This window comes from Trematomus bernacchii, unplaced genomic scaffold, assembly GCF_902827165.1.
Source record: "Trematomus bernacchii unplaced genomic scaffold, fTreBer1.1, whole genome shotgun sequence".
NCBI lineage: Eukaryota > Metazoa > Chordata > Actinopteri > Perciformes > Nototheniidae > Trematomus > Trematomus bernacchii.
In genome coordinates this window covers 12,033,713-12,053,680 of record NW_022987593.1, presented here as the reverse complement: position 1 = coordinate 12,053,680, position 19,968 = coordinate 12,033,713, and the positions used below count along the sequence as shown (strand labels likewise).

The 19,968-nt window shown below is 40.7% G+C and overlaps 1 protein-coding gene across 1 annotated transcript; it reads right to left on the bottom strand.

Moving 5' to 3' along the window:
- Window positions 1-1,188: 1,188 nt before the first annotated feature.
- Window positions 1,189-19,823, bottom strand: LOC117481959 (zinc finger protein 721-like). Its single transcript, XM_034129904.1, has 15 exons — window positions 19,726-19,823; window positions 18,642-18,694; window positions 17,677-17,827; window positions 17,501-17,587; window positions 17,252-17,326; window positions 16,593-16,679; window positions 16,300-16,377; window positions 15,513-15,755; window positions 13,730-14,517; window positions 9,100-9,217; window positions 8,437-8,622; window positions 7,674-8,323; window positions 7,091-7,274; window positions 4,477-4,605; window positions 1,189-2,726 (listed from the first exon to the last, which is right to left on the bottom strand). The coding sequence occupies exons 3-15, from the start codon at window positions 17,756-17,758 to the stop codon at window positions 2,032-2,034; spliced, it is 3,402 nt and encodes a 1,133-aa protein (XP_033985795.1). The 5' UTR covers window positions 17,759-17,827; window positions 18,642-18,694; window positions 19,726-19,823; the 3' UTR covers window positions 1,189-2,031.
- Between the last annotated feature and the right edge of the window lie 145 nt (window positions 19,824-19,968).

Below are 19,968 nucleotides of genomic sequence, written 5' to 3'. Positions count from 1 at the left end.
CTGATCGTATACTTGATAATGCTGAAAAGCTGTCAGATGCGATTACACTATTATGTATTTCTTTCTCCTCTATCCATTTCAATGCCAATACCCATGCCAACAACTCTGTGGTGTATACTGACACATGGTCTGTTACCCTTTTCTTTATATGTGTATTACTCACTGGGATATAAACTGCTGCCCCTGCACTCTGTCTCTGGATCTTTGGAGCCATCTGTAAATATGATTGTTGAGTCTGAGTAATATCTTGCAAAATAATTCTGGACTATGCGCCATACTGGTAGTAGTTCTTTCTTTTCCTTCAACTCCCTTTGCATATTGAGAATTTACGGAACTTCCGTTTGAAGAACCCTTTACTATCTCCATGTCGGATTCTCCGAAAGTACATTTAACTCCAAAGATCATGTTATTCTTATGTCGTCATCGTTATGCTATAGAGAGAGTACTAATGTATGATTGGTCTTGTTTACTTATCGTTTTGATTTTAAATCAGGTGTCCCCTGGCCACAGTGCTGCCTTCAGGGGAAGCTCACGTTTTGTGAAAGCCTGCAAAGCAACAGTCAAATGTGAGTAGCTTTTGGGAACCTGTATGGTCAAATGTATCATTGCTCCAAACATATATTGCTAAAATATGTGTTTAAAGTGTTTCATATAGCCTGGCAAAATATAATGTAGACTACCTATTTCTGGCATATTTTTGGCTGTTTTATAAAACCATTTAATGTGAACTGACTAGTTTTGCTGTATCTATATGTTGTAACTATCTCTCACAAACAATTACATATACCTTGTTCATGTGCCCCCAATATGTCTTTGTTCTCATTTCTGCAGATGTCAGCGTGGGTTCAGGCAAATATACTACAATGGGGGTCAAACATCAATTACTTAATTTCACAGATGACTTTTTCTCTAGGAGAAACTACCTGACCTCCAGCAGAAAAGGGACTAGCTTAAGATGAGTTGAAACCAGGTAAGATTGGTTGAAACAATGTATTACTTTAGTTAGAAAACTACCTAGAGTAAACAGTTTGGCTTAATACTAATTATAGCACTACCTTTGCAGTACACCTTTGAATAGAATGAGCATTTATACTATTTGATATATTAAATATGAAGGACTTGTTGTAGGCGTATTTGTACCTCTAGTACATAAACTCCTCCAGTCAGAAATATGCAAACAGCCATTAGTACTTTTACTTTTATTCTTCAGTATAACATGTCCAATACAGTTAGACAGAGGCAGCACTGGGCAACATTTACCATCGACATGGTTTGAAGTTATACCCTTCTGTTTCACAGCCTTATAGGATGACTCTCTTTTTCACAATAGTTACTTGGCCTTAAGACTTTCCCAAACCAGGTGAACCTGACTCATAACGTGGTTGTTGAGTAGCATAAACAGAGACACAGATAAATCAACAATAAGGCAAAAATGGTTTTGGCAAACAATCAGATGAACATTATAATCTCACTGCTTCATTTACATCTTTTAATATTTTGGTAGCTCATAATCAAAGAACGAATTCCAGTTTCACCTGATTCGTAGACTGCTCATTGGCCTTGGTAACGTCTGATGCAAAAACATAATTACTCTTTAATCCAATTACCACATACATCATTATTTTGAATGGCAAGTACTGCAAGGAAATAATTGAAATCACAGACCTTAAATTTGATTTTTGAACTACAATAAATACTCTAAATGGAGAGTGATATTTTGACGCAACTAACATAGGTGAGTGTGATAAAAGCGAGTAAATACGTCCTCTAAAATGTATCATCAGAACAGTTTCCAAGATTTCTACGGAAGTGTTTGTAGTAAATATTAGTTTGGTCAGTTTGTCTGTAGTTAGTTGCTGAACACCACCTGACAAGTGTGTGTTGTTAATTGCAGGGAGTTAAATATTTTAGCTTTTCATGTGAAAGTTCAACCTTACTTTCCCTTCTTTCCGCTCATGTTTCACTGCCTTAAATCGTTGTATAATCATACTACTACTGGTACATATCTCTATGGTTTATATAAATACATTATCAGTCATTTTTGTCCGCTAAACACATATTAATTGGGGAGTTGTCGTCACTCTGTGATAAGTCCTCGTTCTTCTCACTGAACGCAGAGTCCTCCTCGGTGTGTGTCTGCTGGTGTTTGCGCTTGTGGAGGCGGAGGCTTTGCGAGCGGCTGAATCCTCGCCCGCAGACGTCGCAGCCGTACGGCCGCTCCCCCGTGTGGAGCCTGAAATGGTTCTTGAGGCTCGACGCTCTCGTGAAACTCTTTTCACACTGGGGACAGTCAAACTTCTCCCCAAAGTGGATCTTCTCGTGCTCCCTCAGGCGGCCCGACTGGTTGAAGCTGCGCTCGCAGACGGAGCAGTGGTACGGCCGCTCCCCGGTGTGTGTGAGCCGGTGGCGGTTCATCGCTCCCGAGTGGGCGAAGCTCTTCCCGCAGTCGGGGCAGGAGAACGGTTTCTCTCCCGTGTGGACCTTCAGGTGACCTTTGAGCTGACCTTTCTGGGTGAACTGCTTCCCACACAGAGAGCATTGGTAAGGTTTCTCTCCAGAGTGAATGCGCATGTGGATCTGGAGAGCGGACATCTTGTAACAGTCTCTGCCGCAGAGCCCGCAGCAGAACGAGCTCTTCGTCAGATCGTCACCCTGTTCCTGCCCCGGGGAGCCAGGAGGACTTTCCCCACCGCTGTCTGAGTCATGTTCAGGATCCTCTCCAGACACTGTGGAAACAGAAATGACGAGTTAAAAAAAAGGCAAGATTGAAAAAATAACTTATTTGAACCTTGTGGACGGTAAGACACGGCTCCCAACAACATGACACGAGATTGAAAAGAGATAAAAGTAGATGAAAACAAATGATCCTCTTAGTAGCCTTCAACTCATTTGTGTGAATTCAAGTCCAGTCAAGCAGGGAAGTGCATGTGAGTTTATGTAAGGGCAAATAAAGCAGCACCAAATGTCTCGAGCCACCTAGGACAGGCGGCTCAAAAGCTGCAGTGATTGGTGGATCGGCAGAAAAATAATTGGCAATAAAATGCAGTTTTCCGCCTCTCAATTATCAGGATTTTCGTATTTTTCTATTTGATATCATATAAGACAAAGACAAAAATATTTGGACTTAAAAAACAACACATTTTAAGACACCATCTTAGTGAATAGAATTGTTTTTGTACTTTCGGACATTATATAGTAAAGTTTTAGAAAAGAATACTGCATCCCTCATTTATCTATCTTAACGGGTACAACCATCTCAGGAGTGTTCCACTGATATAAAATAGAAATAAAAGGTTTATCACAGAAGATGCAAGGTTACACAGTTTAGTAATACCCGAAAGGAATATTTGCTTGTGTATGTTTTTCATAGTCAAAATATTCATAGGTGGTCAAATGGTTTCGAAATGAAGGAGCCTTAAGAAGAAATATAAAATCAACACTAACCACAAGTGCAGGGTTCTCATTTTCAAACCAGTCAGAGACAGCAAAGAGTCAGTCAGAGTGAACTGAAAGAAGACACAGTCCACTTTTTCTTAGAAACCACCTTTTGGTCGTGAGACAAACACAGTATAAAAACAGCTTATAAAAAGCAAATCTTCCAGACCAAAGCCAAGGATGTATTTGAACTCAGAATGAAGTTGCAGGGAATGATCCTGCCAAATAAAAGATTGGCTAAAAATGAGAAGCCTGCTACTTAACTAGCTTAATCTAAAATAAATTACATTTTTCCTATCCTTTCCAAAATAACCAGGATTTAAACTCCTTAACACTTTTTTAAACCAACCGACTCTGTGATGACAGGTTTGTGTGTGACAGAAATCTTTAAAGAAAATCACTTGACATTGGACACTGCATTTCATACTATCAGTATTTCCAGCATACCCCAGGTTAGTGTGGATGCAGACTCAGCATCAAAGAACAGAGGGTAAAAAGAGAAAAGGGTGGGCTGAATTCAGTCAGGAAAAACACGTATGAATCCAATTCATTTACTAGAACAAGGTCCCAGTCAAATGAATTAAAGACAAGACAAGGGGTGTTTCTCAATGTCGAGGAAGGCTGCTCCAGAGCCACTATTTCAAGGATGCTACATCATCGAGTCCCGCCAAAGGACTGTTCCAATGTCCAGGATCCTTGGAATTCTACCGAGGCCCGGCGTACTTCGTTGCGGGAAATTTCGAGGCTGCACATGTGTATCCTCCGCGGTCTTAAAATCCCCACAATGCTTTGCGCACGCACGGACCAATGTCCAAAATCTTTGGCGGAAATCGCGCTCCATTTAAGGCGGGGCCTCGCATATGACGCACACCTGTTAGCCTGTTCCACCATTCTTCGTTTTTTCCGAGGCTAGGAAGGATTCTTGCCTCGCTTCTGAAGGACCTGACTCGGAGGGACATGTCCTACCAAGGAAGCGTCCTCGACATTGAGAAACACCCAAGGTCTTAGCTATTTCAATTGAAATTCACTTAATTCCCTTACTGTTAACAAGTTCCTCTGCTTCCTCCTTTACTGTTATCCTAATTTCAGTGTTGGTTTCGTGACGCTGCTCCTCAGTTTCCTCCTGCATGGTGCAATCCTCACTGCTAGAAAGCTGCTCAGGAGCTTCTTCTAAAAACACAAGAGAACACCTACATGTTAAAACCATCAACATTTTAATAATTCAAGTGTTTAGTGTTTTGATTGTGGTATCAGAATAGCTATTTGGAGAGAAATGTGGAAACGTTGTGACAGAGCCATCACTGTAGAAATATACTGCTGTCCTTACTATGCAGTAGTGATGTTACGTATTGCGCCGAGGCTTCGGAGTGTGTGTCGAGTAATCCCCGAAGCTTTTTGTGAAGCTTGTAATATCGAGGCTTGTATCGTTTTGGGCCAGTGACGTCATCGATGACAAACGAAGCCTCGCTGCCCCTCAATACCACGTGACTGCTTCAGATTGGTTGAACCACAACGCTCATAATACCCATGGATGTATAATAAGAACGATATATTACCCCTCCTGTACCCGGGCCCAGTGACACGATGGAATTAAGAGAGCTCAGACCCTCACTTATATAGAGGTCGGAACATGTCATAAGTATAAATAAATGAAAGCATAAATAAATGTAGGAATAAAAACATGAATAAATACAGGAATAAGTACTCTTCAGTGTTTTCAGATGGATTCAGTGTGTGTGCTGTGGCTCAGCTGGAAAGCAGTTGACTCACGACCGCAGCGTCCCTGGTTCAACGACTGGTCAATATGTATTGTTTTTGTTTATAAAAGCTACAGCTAAATGAGATAATGTAGTTAATAAATGTATTCTTTGATAGGGTTGAGCCTTTCTCAGGCTACAACATGGTTACGTTTATGAATATGATTAAGGAATACAAATCCCTCTTTGCAATGTTTACCAGCCTCCTTAGGCTTTTCAATCACAATCATTCAACTGGAATAAAAACAATATTGTTAACATGAACATATGATTTTATGTTCGTTGTTTAGAGTTATTCTAAGGCTTTACTCATTGGGAACTCGGTATGAGATCGAGCACACTGTTGAGATGTCCAATCTGCCTGTTTTACACACTTTGACCAACAGGGGGGGTTTGTGTTCAAATGAAGCCCATGATGAAGCCTCATGAGATGAACCCTTTTGCGAACCAATTGGCTGGAAAGCTTCATCTCGCCATCACTACTATGCAGTGGGTCCTTCTCTCCCCTCCTGCTTTCCCTCAGGGAGTGACAGGGGAATCAGGTGTGCATTGGATACAGGTGAGGGAAAGGGGAACAAAGGGAGAGGGAATTGTTTGTTGAGGGGGGGAAAAGAAAAGGTTTTGGTGGAGGAGGTTGGGGATACTGTAGGGCTGCTTTAGGAGCTGACACTCAAAGAGCCCGAGGACCAGCATGGACTCGCATCACAAGCCCAGAGAGATTACGAATATTATTTCACTTTTTCGGCGACCAGTGAGTCCCTTCTTTTTGGAGATTTTTCCTCTTTTGGCAGTTGAATTGGATTACCTTTTTGTGGAGTGACTTATTATTCTTGCTTTCATCGGGATTATTCAGCCATATCAAGAAGACTGCATTCTAAGTTGGACATTGCCGGAGAATTACTCCAGTTGTAATTTGTGTTTGTACTTTTGTTGGAGGTGTTGAATGTGTTTGGGCTAATTAAACTGTTTTTGAGATGTCAGACTGACTCTGTCTAGGTTTTAGTTCGGGGGGGGAACTTTATTATTTCGAGGACACTCTTAATGTATCAGCCACTCTCTTTGCCTAGTTAAATTACCACAATAGCTCCCGAACTTTTTCAACGGTAACTAGGCTTAAAATATAAGATGATTGTTACAACGTTGCATCTCTATTCTGTGTGCAAACTGTCAGACATGGTGCATTCAGGTACCTTCATGCAATCACATGATTATCTAATCATCTCTTGTTTGGGAATGTAAAAAAGTGGCACTGGATGTTAATCCTGTCTACGTGTAATGATTGAATAAAACACTGAACTTAAAGGTAGGGTAGGTAATTCACTTCAGAAACACTTTTTGTTATATTCCATGGAATGCTCTTAACATCCCGATAGCAATGAATATATTAAATGCTTTGACAATAAATACATACAAATATGTCATCTGTGGAAGCAGTAATACTGTATAAAGCACGACCAATCATCTGAGCCGGCCCGGCTAAAATAACTGGATGGCCTACCTGCCTGTCAGCCTTCCATCTGTGCACAAACTTATCTCGTGCCCTCATTGGTCATGTGCGCGTTCGTGTGTGTTGGAGGAGGGGCTCTGTAAGGAAGTCTGAAGGAAGGGGCAGATTTTTTTCGGCTGCGTACTTTCAAATTCTCGCGCACTCGAGCTGGTTTCTCCATTCTTACCTACCCTACCTTTAAGTACAGATGGTCAGAGTAAATGTCTTGTTTGCTTTAAACCGTAACACTTAATATAAAATACTTACTGATACAATTGCACACCAAGGCACTGATCAATGGCTTGAAAGTAGGAACACCGTTTGTATTTCATTCTGATGATGTTTGAGACCTCAGGCATCTTTAAGATAAACAATGATAGTGAGAGAAATGTGTAATCTCATGTTTATGTACCACACAAAGGTTCCTCCTCTTCCTCCTCCTTCACTATTACATTCATATGCGGACTGGCGGCCCTGTCCTCTGGTCGGTCTTCTGGTTCTCGCAGTTTAGTTTCACGAGGAGCTGCTTTGTCACAGGTTAGATCCTCTGAGGCGCGCGGCTCACCTGCACTGGGCAAACTCTGACTGTCAGCCACCTATGAAGACAATTTCATAAGAACAGAGGCAACATCATGTTAGGAGTAAGGCTGCATAATTAAGGGGTTATTTCATCGAAATCTCAAAATGGACATAATATTTGTTAAAGACTAAATATGTGTTAAAATACCCTTTTGAATAAAGTATTTTGAAGCTGCAGAGATAGCCCTGCATACAAATCTACAGACTTAACTAAACAGATCCTCCTCAAACCAAGATCTATTTTCTTCAATGATAATGAGGATTATGATGCAATATTGTAAATCATATCACAATTGCAATCAGTCAAAAATCATCGCAATTGGTAATCATTTCCAAATGGATTAGCCCTAGATAGGAGGTTTAGGAGCTATGTATAAATCACTGACAGAGATGTTATAGCTGTGTATCATCTCTACCTCAGGGCTGGTGTTGTTGGGCGGTTCTTGCTGGGGTGCTTCTCCATCTACTTGAACTGGCTCTGAGACGTCCCCTGTAACTGACACATCCTTGTTCAGTGTGCACGATCTTCTGTGGTTTCTGAGCGTTCCTGCCAGGGAGAAGTGCCTCCCGCAGTCCTTGCAGGTGTACGGCTTTTCTCCCGTGTGGATCCTGGTGTGCCTGCGGAGCTCTCCAGGAGCTACGAAGGACTTATCGCACTGTGTGCAGCTGTAGGGTTTTTCCCCCGTGTGAGTCCGCATGTGTGTGGTCAGAGTCCACTGCTGAGCGAACGTCTTCCCGCAGTCGGAGCAGTGGTAGGGCGTGATGCCGGTGTGCAGACGCTCGTGTCTCACTAGTGTTCCCGACAAGGCAAACCTTTTGTCGCAGAAAGAGCACTGGTAGGGCCTCTCTCCGGTGTGAGTCCTCTGATGATCTCTCAGCTCGGCGGCTGAGTTACAGCTCTTATCGCAGTCCGAACACGGGAACTTCTTCCTCACGAAGCCCGCTACAACCTCAGAGTGCATCGCCTCTAAGTGCGTTTCAGATGCCAGTGTCGGGAGAAGCTCTTCAGGCAGATGGAGCAGTGGTACGGCCGCTCGCCTGTGTGTGTCCGCCGGTGCAGCCTGAGCTCACCCTGACTGGCAAATCTCTTCTCGCAGAAAGTGCATGGGAAGGGCTTTTCCCCGGTATGGACCCGTTCATGGATCATTAGCAAGCCCTTCTCTGGAAACCTCTTCTCACACATGGAGCAGGGGAAGGGCCGCTCGCCTGAGTGAGTGCGTAGGTGTCGCTGAAGCTTAGAGGCGTACGGGAAGTCTTTCCCACAAACTGAGCAGCTGTGAAGGGACGACAGTTTTTCATTCTCGCTTTGATCGAATGTCTTGGAGGGAGACTCTGCAGGTTCAGTGCCAGGGAGGTCATTCTCTCCTGTTTGATCAAAAAGATGAGAAAATAGTAAGTCCCTGAGCACATCAAACAGTTATACTTATTTTGTTCAGACATGTAATGAAGTCCTGTATTCTGTAGGTCGGTATGATAATGTTTTCCTGAATAAAATCTCCAATCTTTACACATGATTTACAATAAAATTAGAAATGTAATAAAACCTTACGTGAAAGTTATTTTTTCATACTTCTATTTCAGTTGTTATTTTTCTTTTTTTTAGTCTTTACCGTGTTGAAATGTATTGCTAAGTATTATATAAGAAGGAATTCTTAATATATTGTGAATGTAATTTACATTCAGGGGTCCACCACTAACTACAAAAACTCAGTGTCAACTCCAATTATTACGTTTCACAAAGCTAGGATTTACTAGTGTTGCATTGTTTTGCATTAAAATGTAGATACCTCGGTAGTTTCTGTCACTCAGTGTATATGTTGGTGTAACAAAATACTTGCTCACTGAGATCTGAGTATTCCACTTCTTCTCCATCGGAGTTGATCAGGCCTCCAATTTCTTGCTGATCTTCCTCAGCGAGAGTCACAGCTGGTCCAAAGTCTTCTGGGTTTTCAGAGCTCATCTCTCAGATATACAACCTTTAAGAGGTGAAAAAACAAGAGTCAGTGAACAGGAATTACAATAACATTTACAACAGGTGATTGTATATATAAAACGTATTTTGCAAGCAAAGTTGATCACTCAAAGGCTGGAAGTGAATCATAGAACTGTCACAGATAAAATACTTAATAATACACATTATTTCAAATTAGCATGAACCAAACTTGCCTTGACGGACTAATCCGACTGTGAACAATATACAAATTGACTTTCCTTTATTCACATATTATTCAAAATATCACATTAAGGCGTATTCTAATTTTGGTTAAATAATTATTTTTAAAACATTTGTGACATATGGTGGTTGTGAACATTGAATTCTTGTTTTAGATATCTTTACAATTCACACAATACATTTGATTATTATATTTCAACCAAGTATTATATCTCATGTTTAAGCAGTATTGAGTTGTGCACCAGATCTCTTTGGGGGAAATGTGTGTCTCTTGTCTGCCAAACAGAGCCTCCACCCTGGAAGACATCCTTCGTCCTGCTCAAGGACACTTCAGCAGGGCGGATGCTTTGTTGTGATGGGGGGTGTGAACATGGCTGGGCCTGATCTGATGGACAGACTACCTTTAAAGATTAAACACGTGTTATAAAAAGAATATGCATTTCAGCTGCAACACTATAAGCACTGGAACTGTCATGGTGCTCACTATCAAAATAATTGACAGTGCTTGTAAGTGAATGTCAACACAGAGTAGCCTTGTTAGCTCAAAAGCTAGCTTAATGGCACTCACTTGTTCTACATCCCTTTAAATCTCACATTAATACAGATTTAAGTTAAGCAGCAACCTGATTGTCAATCCGGTTATTCTGTGTAATTAACCCATTGTAATGAGGATTCCCCTGCAGCACAGCAGCCAGTATTTGACCTCTGAAGGAGATGACCAGCGCTTTGGTCAGCGACCACCTTCTGAGGAAACTGTTATTAGCCTGCTAGCCATTGACGTTCACGAGCATCGCTGATATTAGCAATTAGCTAACGGTTGCCTCCCCTTAAGCTATAGACGCTTATCAACAATAACAAATAACAGTTGCGACATACCCACTATACTTTTCAACGTGAAAAGAATACGGTAATTATCTGTAAACATTACCTTTGCATGTTTAAGACTCGCTATCTCAGCTAGCTAACGTTTAACAGACAATAGACGTTTTGACCAACCTCAGCATTGATTTCCCCTCAGGTAAAAAAAAGTAGTCCCTCGACAGAAGTTTATATGAAAGACAGGGATATATTTCTACTTCTCTCTCATTTTCATGCTCAATATCTCCTCATAATGTGTCAAATAAATGCCCCCTAACTCATGAGTTAAGTTAAAAAAAAGCGTTTGGCTCTGATGATAACCTTTCTAGCTTTAGCTGCTAGCCACCTAAAGCAGTGTCTGTACTTCCGGTTGACTTTTCAAACCAAAATACCGGCCCCATTTTTGTTAGTTTTTTTTAACGTGGTTTATGCTTTATATACAGTCTATGGGTTTATGTTAGACTTTTCAATTATATATATTTAATAAATACATGTATTGTATTCAAATCAGGTAGATTAAGTCTGACAATTACATTACGTTTGAATAAAACTCAATAACTTTTTCTTGTCTTTTTTTGTAAATTATTATTTAATTGTGATACTTTGTTAATGATGGGTTTAGTTTACAATGATTTTTTTCTTTATACTGTCTTTTTCAGTAAATTATTATTCAAATGTAATACCATGTTCATTTTGTGTGTTTAGACCGTTTTGTTTTCTGCCCTAATGTGGCCACAATTAGATAACAGTAACATAAGTATCCGCAAACTGTACCTATCGAAAGTAGCCTTGTTTGAAATGAATTTCCAGTGTCAGTGGAGGAAAGCAAGAAACCACAAAACCATAACTACATTTTACTTATGTGACATTTTCAAGTCAGAGCTTTTACTTGGAGTCTCTACGTTTAGTCAAGTAAAGGATCTGAGTATGTTATGCACCACTGCCTTATACTAATCAGTGAGAAAATAGTAAACAAAGAAAGTTTTGTCTTTTCATATATTATTATTATATATAAACACTACAAAACAGATTTTGACCATTTTTGCCAAGTCTGAAGGTCTAAAAAAAAAAAAGTGTATAATTTGGTGTTCGGGTCTGGTTTTGGGTGACTCGAGGTCAAATTTGGCCCAATCAAGATTAATCTTTGACTTTAGACACCCCAGCCCCACCCCCTTCATCAACTGTAACAATAATCTTTCGCAACATGCACCTGGTCTCCCCTCTCTCTGCCCCCCTCCCCCCACGGGAACTCCACCTTTCTCAAAGAATATGTACTCTAACACTTGCACGTGTGCAATATGTGGTGTCATGTGTTTTGGGCCATAACATTAAGTTACAACAGGATTGTACGGTTATGAATGCATTATAAGTTAGTTATGATGTAGTTAAAACAATATTGGATGATAGTCTTTTTTTTTTGTGTGTTTTGGACTGAGATAAATCATCGGTCAAAATTGACCCGCGAACACCACGAACGGTAACAGCTTTCGAACACAACACAAGGGATAAGACTATTGTGAATTCCACCACAACCGTTAACCTGCCACCTCTATTCTCTTTAGACACAGTGCAGGGTCAGAGGGTTGTTCAGTTGATATGTTAATCCATTCTGCCTGACTCATTGATCCTTTTTTTGACACACATTTTTGCAAGTTAGTAGTATCCCTGTAGCCTGTCCTGTTAATGTGCAGAGTATTGATAAATCTAAGGTGCTGTCCGTGGTGCTGAAGTAGTTTTCTCTGAGTGTAGCTCATTATCCAAAAGGGTGACCGGAAAAACCTGGGTCCGTGATTAAATAAATGTTGTTAGAAATGTACATACTTAGCCAGTTAAAACAATTTTTTGGTAATAAGGTGAAATACAAATATGTGTCATACTCACCATCTATTCTATATGAAGGCATGACTCAAGGCGCCTACTTCCTCCTGAAGGGAACAGCAGGCGTAGTCAGCTTTAATCTATGCCAGAGTACTCAAAGGATTTTCATGTCGGAAAAAAAAGTAAACAGAAGCCTCCTGGAGCATTTATGCAGTGACGATTCTGAATCAAAACCAGTGTTTTTGCTTTTTTACACTCATCTACGGAACCATAAACGCAAGGACTCAAGTTTCAAATATATACTGAAAACACATTAGGCAAACATTAAAATAGCCAAAGAAACCTTTTTAAAACGACAGGGTTTTATGGCAAGATTTGGAATGATTTCTAACTTTAGGAACCAGTAAGTTATGCATGCATGTAATGATTTGTTTGAGAATCTGTCTTGAACTATAAGTTTTATAATGTGGGGATACGTTATTGAACAGTTGAAAAAACAACCCAGACAGGTTTCTGAAAAAAATCTGTATTCATTTGACATGGTTCTTAAAATAACAAGGATATTGTGCATAATTCTTTTAACATTAAGTATTAGTATTTGGCATGCAGGATACAAAGGCACTCAAATTGCACAGATGGGCTACTAGAGAAGAGTAAACATACGAGCATGGGTACAAAACATGATACGAGAAAGACAACACAATAAATCTTTAAAAATATTCTTGGCAACCCACACCGACTCTGTAGCGAATATCTTCCAACACAGTAATAGAGTGGTGCAGTGACGAGTCCTAAAACCCGGAAGTGAGTTAGCATTTTACCACTACCGGTTCCCTCGTCTCAGAGCCAATGGGATTTCTCCATAGGATTTTGGAAAATAGCTGGAAATAAGGTCTGTGGTTGAAACAAATTTAAGAGACGGATCACGTTTTGTTCTACGACATTAAATCCATCAGCAGTGACCCCACTGGTGATTTTTGAAGAGTTTACGTGTCTGAAAAACAATGGTTGTTAACAAGTGGCTGAATAGGACTACAGAAGTTGTGGAGGACGTTGTACGTCATTACGCCGAACACGTAAACACTCCTCTAAGTTTTTTTGCCGTGTTCTGCTTGAAAGCAAGTACCTGCCTCCTGCAAACTGTTCAAACAAACGCTTCAACTTGTACCATTTAGAATCTGTATGTTTTAATATCGATCTGAAATTGGCGTGACGTTGAAGTCGTGCGACCCTGCTGTACTCGGCCGTAGTTCGTTTATAGCATAACGTTAGCATTTTGCTTCTGGCGATTAGATTTATGATCTAATCGAAAATTATAAAAGTAGGGTAGACATGTGGAGATTATCCGGCTGAACAGAACGTGCATTTATCAAACAGGTTCGTTTTCCACAGACCCTATTTTGAGCTATTTCCCAAAATCCTATGGAGAAATCCCATTGCTTTTTTGTCGAGGGAACCCATGCGCAGCTTACTTCCGGGTAAATACGTCATCCCGGCACCACTCTGTTGTCTCTGCTGTTTAAGAGTGGAGGGAGTGGAGGAATGGAAGGAAGAAGAACAGGAAATAAGCACTTGATTAACTGTAATATCTTCAAACAGCTAACATCAATAGATCAACTGTTAGATGTCCATGCTGGCCAGTTGTTTGGGTCTGCCCAGCTGCCTGGTTGGTCCGATGCGTTTCCCAGCATGCGTGCGCTGGTGCTGCCGCAGACCCTGGCGGTAAATGAAGCTCTTCCCACACTCTCCACACTCGTAGGGTCTCTCCCCGGTGTGCAGCCGGTGGTGCACCTTCAGTTCCTCCGCTCTGGAGTAGCCTTTCCCGCAGACACTGCAAATGAACGGCCTGTCTTTAATGTGGGTCTGGTAATGTGCCGTTAAGTACGAGTTTATCCGAAACGTCTTCCCGCAGATGGAACATGCGTACGGCCTCTCTCCAGAGTGCTGCATCTCGTGGAGCTTGAGAGAGGAAGCGGTGTGGAAACCTCTGCCGCAGTCGGAGCAGAGGAACGGTTTCTCCCCAGTGTGGATGCGTTGGTGAATTTGTATGTAGCTCTCGTTGATGAACTTCTTCCCGCAGTCGGGACAGGAGTAGGGCTTGGCCTTGGTGTGTGTTTTCATATGCTCTTCCAGCTTTTCTTTCTCACTGAACTGAACGCCACAGCGGCGGCAGAAGAGAAGCGGCGAAGGGCTGTGCTCGACGGCGTCTGGTTCCCCGGCTGTTTCTGTTTCTGTGTGCGAAGTAACGTGATGTGCTTGTAAAGCTGAATGACTCTCACACTCTGTTCCACAGTCCAGGCAGCGCAGCGACGATCTGATCCTGGACTCGCCCGGCAGAGACTTTAAGTATTCAGAGAGTTCAGATGCTATCGGATTCACCTCCTCGTCAAGATCAGAAGAGCCCTTAAGACCTTCACAGAGACAAAAGTAGAGAAAAATCATGTTTTACTCATCAACTATACATTTTTTGTAACATTCCTTAAGGACTTACAGCATTACTTTTCCGTCACAGGTCATTTTAAGGCAACTTGGAAGACATTCATGCTGGTTTTCCTTCACTGCTCTGTGTATAATGTGCAATAGAAAAAAGCTACTGAATCTGCTGAAAACATGAGGTTTGACTTAAGCCTGCTTGACTGAAGTTATGTTTTTTAATAAATGTAGGAATTAAATAAAAAACAATTCAGATTATCTTAACAAAATGCCAATTTCAAGATCGTTTGTTTGGTATCTTTGAGAATACTTGCTCAGGGTATATGCAGGAATCCTGAAGTCAAATTTAATGCCTTTTAAGATCTTTTTTAAGACCCTTTCCATACATTTTAAGACCTCATCGCCACTTCGAGTTTTAACCGGTTACATTGGCGACACACTTTACCTCACATTGACTATATACAGTATTGATTGTCCTTCCTCCTTATCTTCCAACCATTTGGACGCAAACTTGCATTTCCCCATAACGACGTTGTTTAACAACCGGCGTAAACGGACCTTCGCGCGCTATCAAGCAGTGAGCGTGCGATGTCCTGTTCAGATGACGTCAAATCCAACGGGATGCCATAAATAAACTACACAGAATCTCACTACACACCTACGCAATGATTACATTCAGGCAGACTGTAGAATACAACCTCTTTGGACCATTTATATACTTATTGAAAACAAGCTACAAAATGTAATACCTTGGAAAATGCCGTTTAATACTTTTAATACTTTTTAATAGCCTTAATTTTGGCTAAATTGATTTATCAACTTTTAATACTTTTTAAGACCCCGCGGACACCGTTAATTAAAAAAAAGTAAAGACAACTGTTAATATTTACATGACATGTATTCATTGGGAGAAATAGAATTGCAAATAGTCTATGAGATTATTTAAAATGATTAGATATGATTCAGCTCCCACCTAAGTGGACCTTGTGGTGTGTTTTGAGGTTTCCCTTCTGGTTGAAGCCCCGCCCACAGATGGAGCAGCAGTACGGTTTCTCTCCGGTGTGGATCAGCTTGTGCCTCTCCAGTTTGTAGGCATGAGGGAACTCTTTGCTGCACACTGAGCAGTAGTACTCCATCTTCTCTTTGGGCTTCTTCAGGAGCTCAGGAGGGATTTCTATAGGAACACGAACCATCTTTCTGCCGGGGCGCTTCTTTCCTACATATGGGAATACCAACAGTGAAATTAAAAGGTTTGTCTGTTGATTTAATGCTTACAAAAAGAGATTGAAGACATACAATGTTTAGTGTTGCCTCTGTGTTTAGTGTCCTGTCTGTCTGTAACTTTGTGTGGTAGTGTTACCACTGACAGGTCTCTCTTGAAAATGAGACCTTGTGTCTCAATGAGATTTTACACCTGTATAATAAAGGCAAAATAAAAAATAAAATGCAACATTCATCACAAACTAACCATGTTTCTTGCATTGCATTGGAAATCTGCATATCAAAATAATAGTTTACACAGCAGTATATCCATCGCACTAAATCACTGCACCAGGTTTATTTAACTGCAGGCAGCTTTGCAGAAGTACTTTAACTATATCCTACACTCACATTTGGGTAACATGGTAAAAAAATCAATTAAGAACACAGACATCCTTCCTCCCATAGGTTACTCAATGATAATGGTTTCTCCAGGATTAGCTGCAACTGCTCCACCATGCTTGTTATAGAATATTGTGGACCATTTTATTTGCTCTTACCAACAGAAAGACCAGCGTTTCTTCCTTCCCCTTCAGGAGATAGTTTGGTATCTTTCCTCCTTCTGTAAGGTCGCTTTGCTAGCATAACAAAAACAAATGCTTTTAGTGGAAAACATATTTATGCTAAAATATCAAACGAATTGGTTGGGTATCAAGAAGACTCAAATCCGACTTGTTTTCTGTTCTAAAACCAGTGATTTTTTTTTTTTTTAAATATTATGCAAGGCATCATAATCACAGAGTAAAATCGGAATCAATGAAACAATATCCAAACGTATTTGTTCATGTTTTACCAGCAACCCGGCGGGCAACTTTGGAGGTAAATTCTTCTGTTTCCACGTAGGTAGGGACATTTCTCTTTCTTAGGGTACGCCTTGATACTTCAAGAAAAAAAACAAGTTAATATAACAAAACAATAACATGCACAATACAATACAATACAATACAGCTTTATTTATAGAGCACTTTAAACCTCCAGACCAAAGTGCTGTACAGTCAAATAAACTAAACAAAACATACAAAAAGTAACACAGCTCAGCTCACACACCATAAAACAAGTACAAGTAAAAACAATAGACAATTTAAAAGCAATAAAAGCAACACTCTAAAATATGTTAATACGCTAAGGAGAAGAGGTGGGTTTTAAGAAGCGATTTAAAAGCAGACAGTGTGGAGGCCTGTCTGATATGCATGGGCAGATCGTTCCACAGTGTGGGAGCCGCTACAGAGAAGCAGCAGGCCCCTCTGAGCTTTGACTTGGTTCTGGGCACATTCAGGAGCAGTTGATCAGCTGAGAGGGCGGTTGGGCGTGTAAGGGTGTAGCAGCTCAGAAAGATATGGTGGGGTCATGCCATTTACTGATTTAAAAGTAAATAAAAGGATTTTGAAATGAATCCTAAGGATTAATTTAAAGTATATACAGACATTTGGCATAAAAGTCAAGTACACTCACTTCCTGGCTCTGCCTCTGGGTCCTCGGCACTCATTGGAGGAGTTTGTGAAACCTTTCTTCTGCCCCTTCTTTTTACTTTTAGACAAAGGAAAGCACCATGAAACATAATTACAAAATGGAAAGACACCGTTATTATATTGATGCTGAAATCGCAGTACCATGTTACAAAAAACAACCCTTCTAATTCCTTCATATGTACTTCTTAAACCAATATTCAAGATGTGTATTATATTAAAAATCTTCATTCACCAGGATCGGCAGGAACTTCTTTCTCTGTGTCGTCCAATGACACCCCCGTTATTTCTGGAACATTCTTCTTTCTTCTGTGTCTCTTCCCTGGTAACATTTCATTGAAAAGATAACCGAGTCATAACTATTGTTTACATCCTGTACTCTTTTAATGTATCGTTTTGACTTGTGTTTACCACAATATAAGGGCGAGACAGCTGCCATCTTTACTACTCTCTCTCTTTCCTCCCCTTCTTCCCCCACAGACACAACCTCCATGATGAGCGTTGGACTACTGCTGCCTCTCTGGGTTTGGCCTTGCAGGTGAGACTTGGACGGGACGACACCCTGTGATCATAATCATTCAAAACCATCAGCATCTGGTCGCACACTGCATCAAGTGGCAAGAGATAAAGACACACAGGAAGAAATTCTGCTTTTGCCTTCAAGAATATCAACATGCAATCGTAAAGGTGGATGCAGTGGAATATTTAACGGTCAATTTACATTTTTCCATATATTCATAGTAATTTCACATCAGTAGCAATTTCAAAGTGTCCCAAATGCAAAAGTAATAACTGAAAGCAGAACATGTTGTACTTTTGAGTGCACTAGGTTGCAAGTTTAATTAGTCTGGAGGGCAACATGTAAAGAATTAAGTACTGTTATAGGGCAACAACTGCTCTCTAGTTCACTTTTATACCTACTTTAATTTGAAGTTACACAAGGAAACAATTACATTTATTTTAGTGTTGGCGAGAAAGGCTACAAAAGTGAAGTGGGTTGTTGGGATGAATTTCCTTCTGTTCAATTGTAGGAAATCTCTGAAATCTGATGTTGTCCTTCAAGAGAAGTTGAGACACCGTTTGGGGGGGAAAATTCATCTTATTGTAAGAAAATGAAAGCAACTTCTAAAAATCATGTAGGAGGAAAGTTATATAATTCACTAAGAGAGGGATTGTTTGGCTCATGTTCAAAATCTTTGTAAATAAATCTTGTGATTAAATTAATGTTGTGTGTGTCGTTTCCTGGTCCAATTATACAACCAATATGTTTACAGTACTGAGTTCTTGTTATTTTCTTTATTGAAAATGAAAATATATATGCACTTGGAAAACTGCACTTGGGAAAATTAATAAATTGAGTCTCAAGAAGAAATTACCTTGCTAGCTTGAGGACTTTTTCTGCAATCAGAGCCCCGGTCAGGACTGTCTTCTGTAAAAAGAAATCAAGATAATTATAAGTATATTATTATAAGTTTAAACCTGTAATAGGTGTAACATAAATAGCTGCATTCAAATACCATTCATTAACAACGTAAACAAAATGATAACAGAAAACTAAAAGACAATAGATATCTCATTAATCGAAACAAGTTCTTGTTTTGAAAATACTTGAATTATTTGGTTGCAAATTCCCAGGAAATATCTTTTATTTCTAACAGCTTTAATAAGCTTTACCAAATCATCTCAAAACTACACCAGCCTTGTATAGTCCGGTTGAATCGAACCCTGGTGCGTTTACCCGCTTGGTGCGGTTCGTTTGGGTCGGTGTGAACGCAGTCCGAGACCACTGAAGTGAACTAAAACAACCGGACTCTGGTCCGCCTAAAAGAGGTGGTCTCGGAGCGCTTGCTAGTGAACTCTGGAGCGGTTCATCGTTGGTGTGAACGCAGTCCGCACCAAAACATAGGAAGTGTATTATTTACGCGTCACAAGAACGCGGATGTCGCTAAAGATTTTTGAAGACATCCGCGGTTGTTTAGTTAAAGAGTGAAGCAGAATGAAGTGTTGAACAGTGTCGTAACAGTACAAATGCTCCGTCAACTATACATAAAAGTCAGAGCCACCTGTCGTCTGTGAAACCTCCTCCTGACTGCAGAACGTCTCTCAGACGTTGTCTGATTATATAATCATATGCGCGGGCCGCTAGAGTCGGTTGATATGCTCTCCATTTTAACAGCAGCATGAAAATAACCTACCGAAAGTGCCGATGCTCCATGGCGGAGGCTCCGGTATAAATTGTCGGGATTTGCGTTTTTACCCCCTTAATGTCTGACCAATGGTTGAACAGCATTTCCGTGCACATGACTTGTGTTTAAAGTTTATAGTCCGTTTGAGTTTTGCCCGTGTGAACGCAAACCGAACCTTCTGAAAAATGTAACAAACTGTCGTCTGGTGCGCACCTGAAAATGGACTATTGGGTGTGAATGCGACGAAACAGACATTCTTTTATGAATCACTTACTGGCATCCCAATCCACCACTTCTCCATCAGAGTTGATTAGACCCCCGATTTCTTCATCTTGTTTGTTTTCCTCCTCCTCCTCCTCCTCCTCCTCCTCCTCCTCCTCCTCCTCCTCCTCCTCCTCCTCCTCCCCTGCCTGCAGCCTGACAGTCAGATGGAGCGTTTGGTCCTCTACATTTGTAGACGCCATCTTCAGTCCCTGTGACTTCAGGGGGCTACGCTCAGCAGAATCCTGAATACACA

Coding starts and splice junctions, on each gene's coding strand:
- LOC117481959 (XM_034129904.1), bottom strand. CDS start 17,758: ATGGAGGTTGTGTCTGTGGGGGAAGAAGGGGAGGAAAGAGAGAGAGTA. Junction 8,324..8,436: donor GCCCTTCCCCTGCTCCATGT/GTGAGAAGAGGT, acceptor AGTCAGGGTGAG/CTCAGGCTGCACCGGCGGAC. Junction 4,606..7,090: donor AGAGGAGGAACCTTTGTGTG/GTACATAAACAT, acceptor TTGTGTTTTTAG/AAGAAGCTCCTGAGCAGCTT.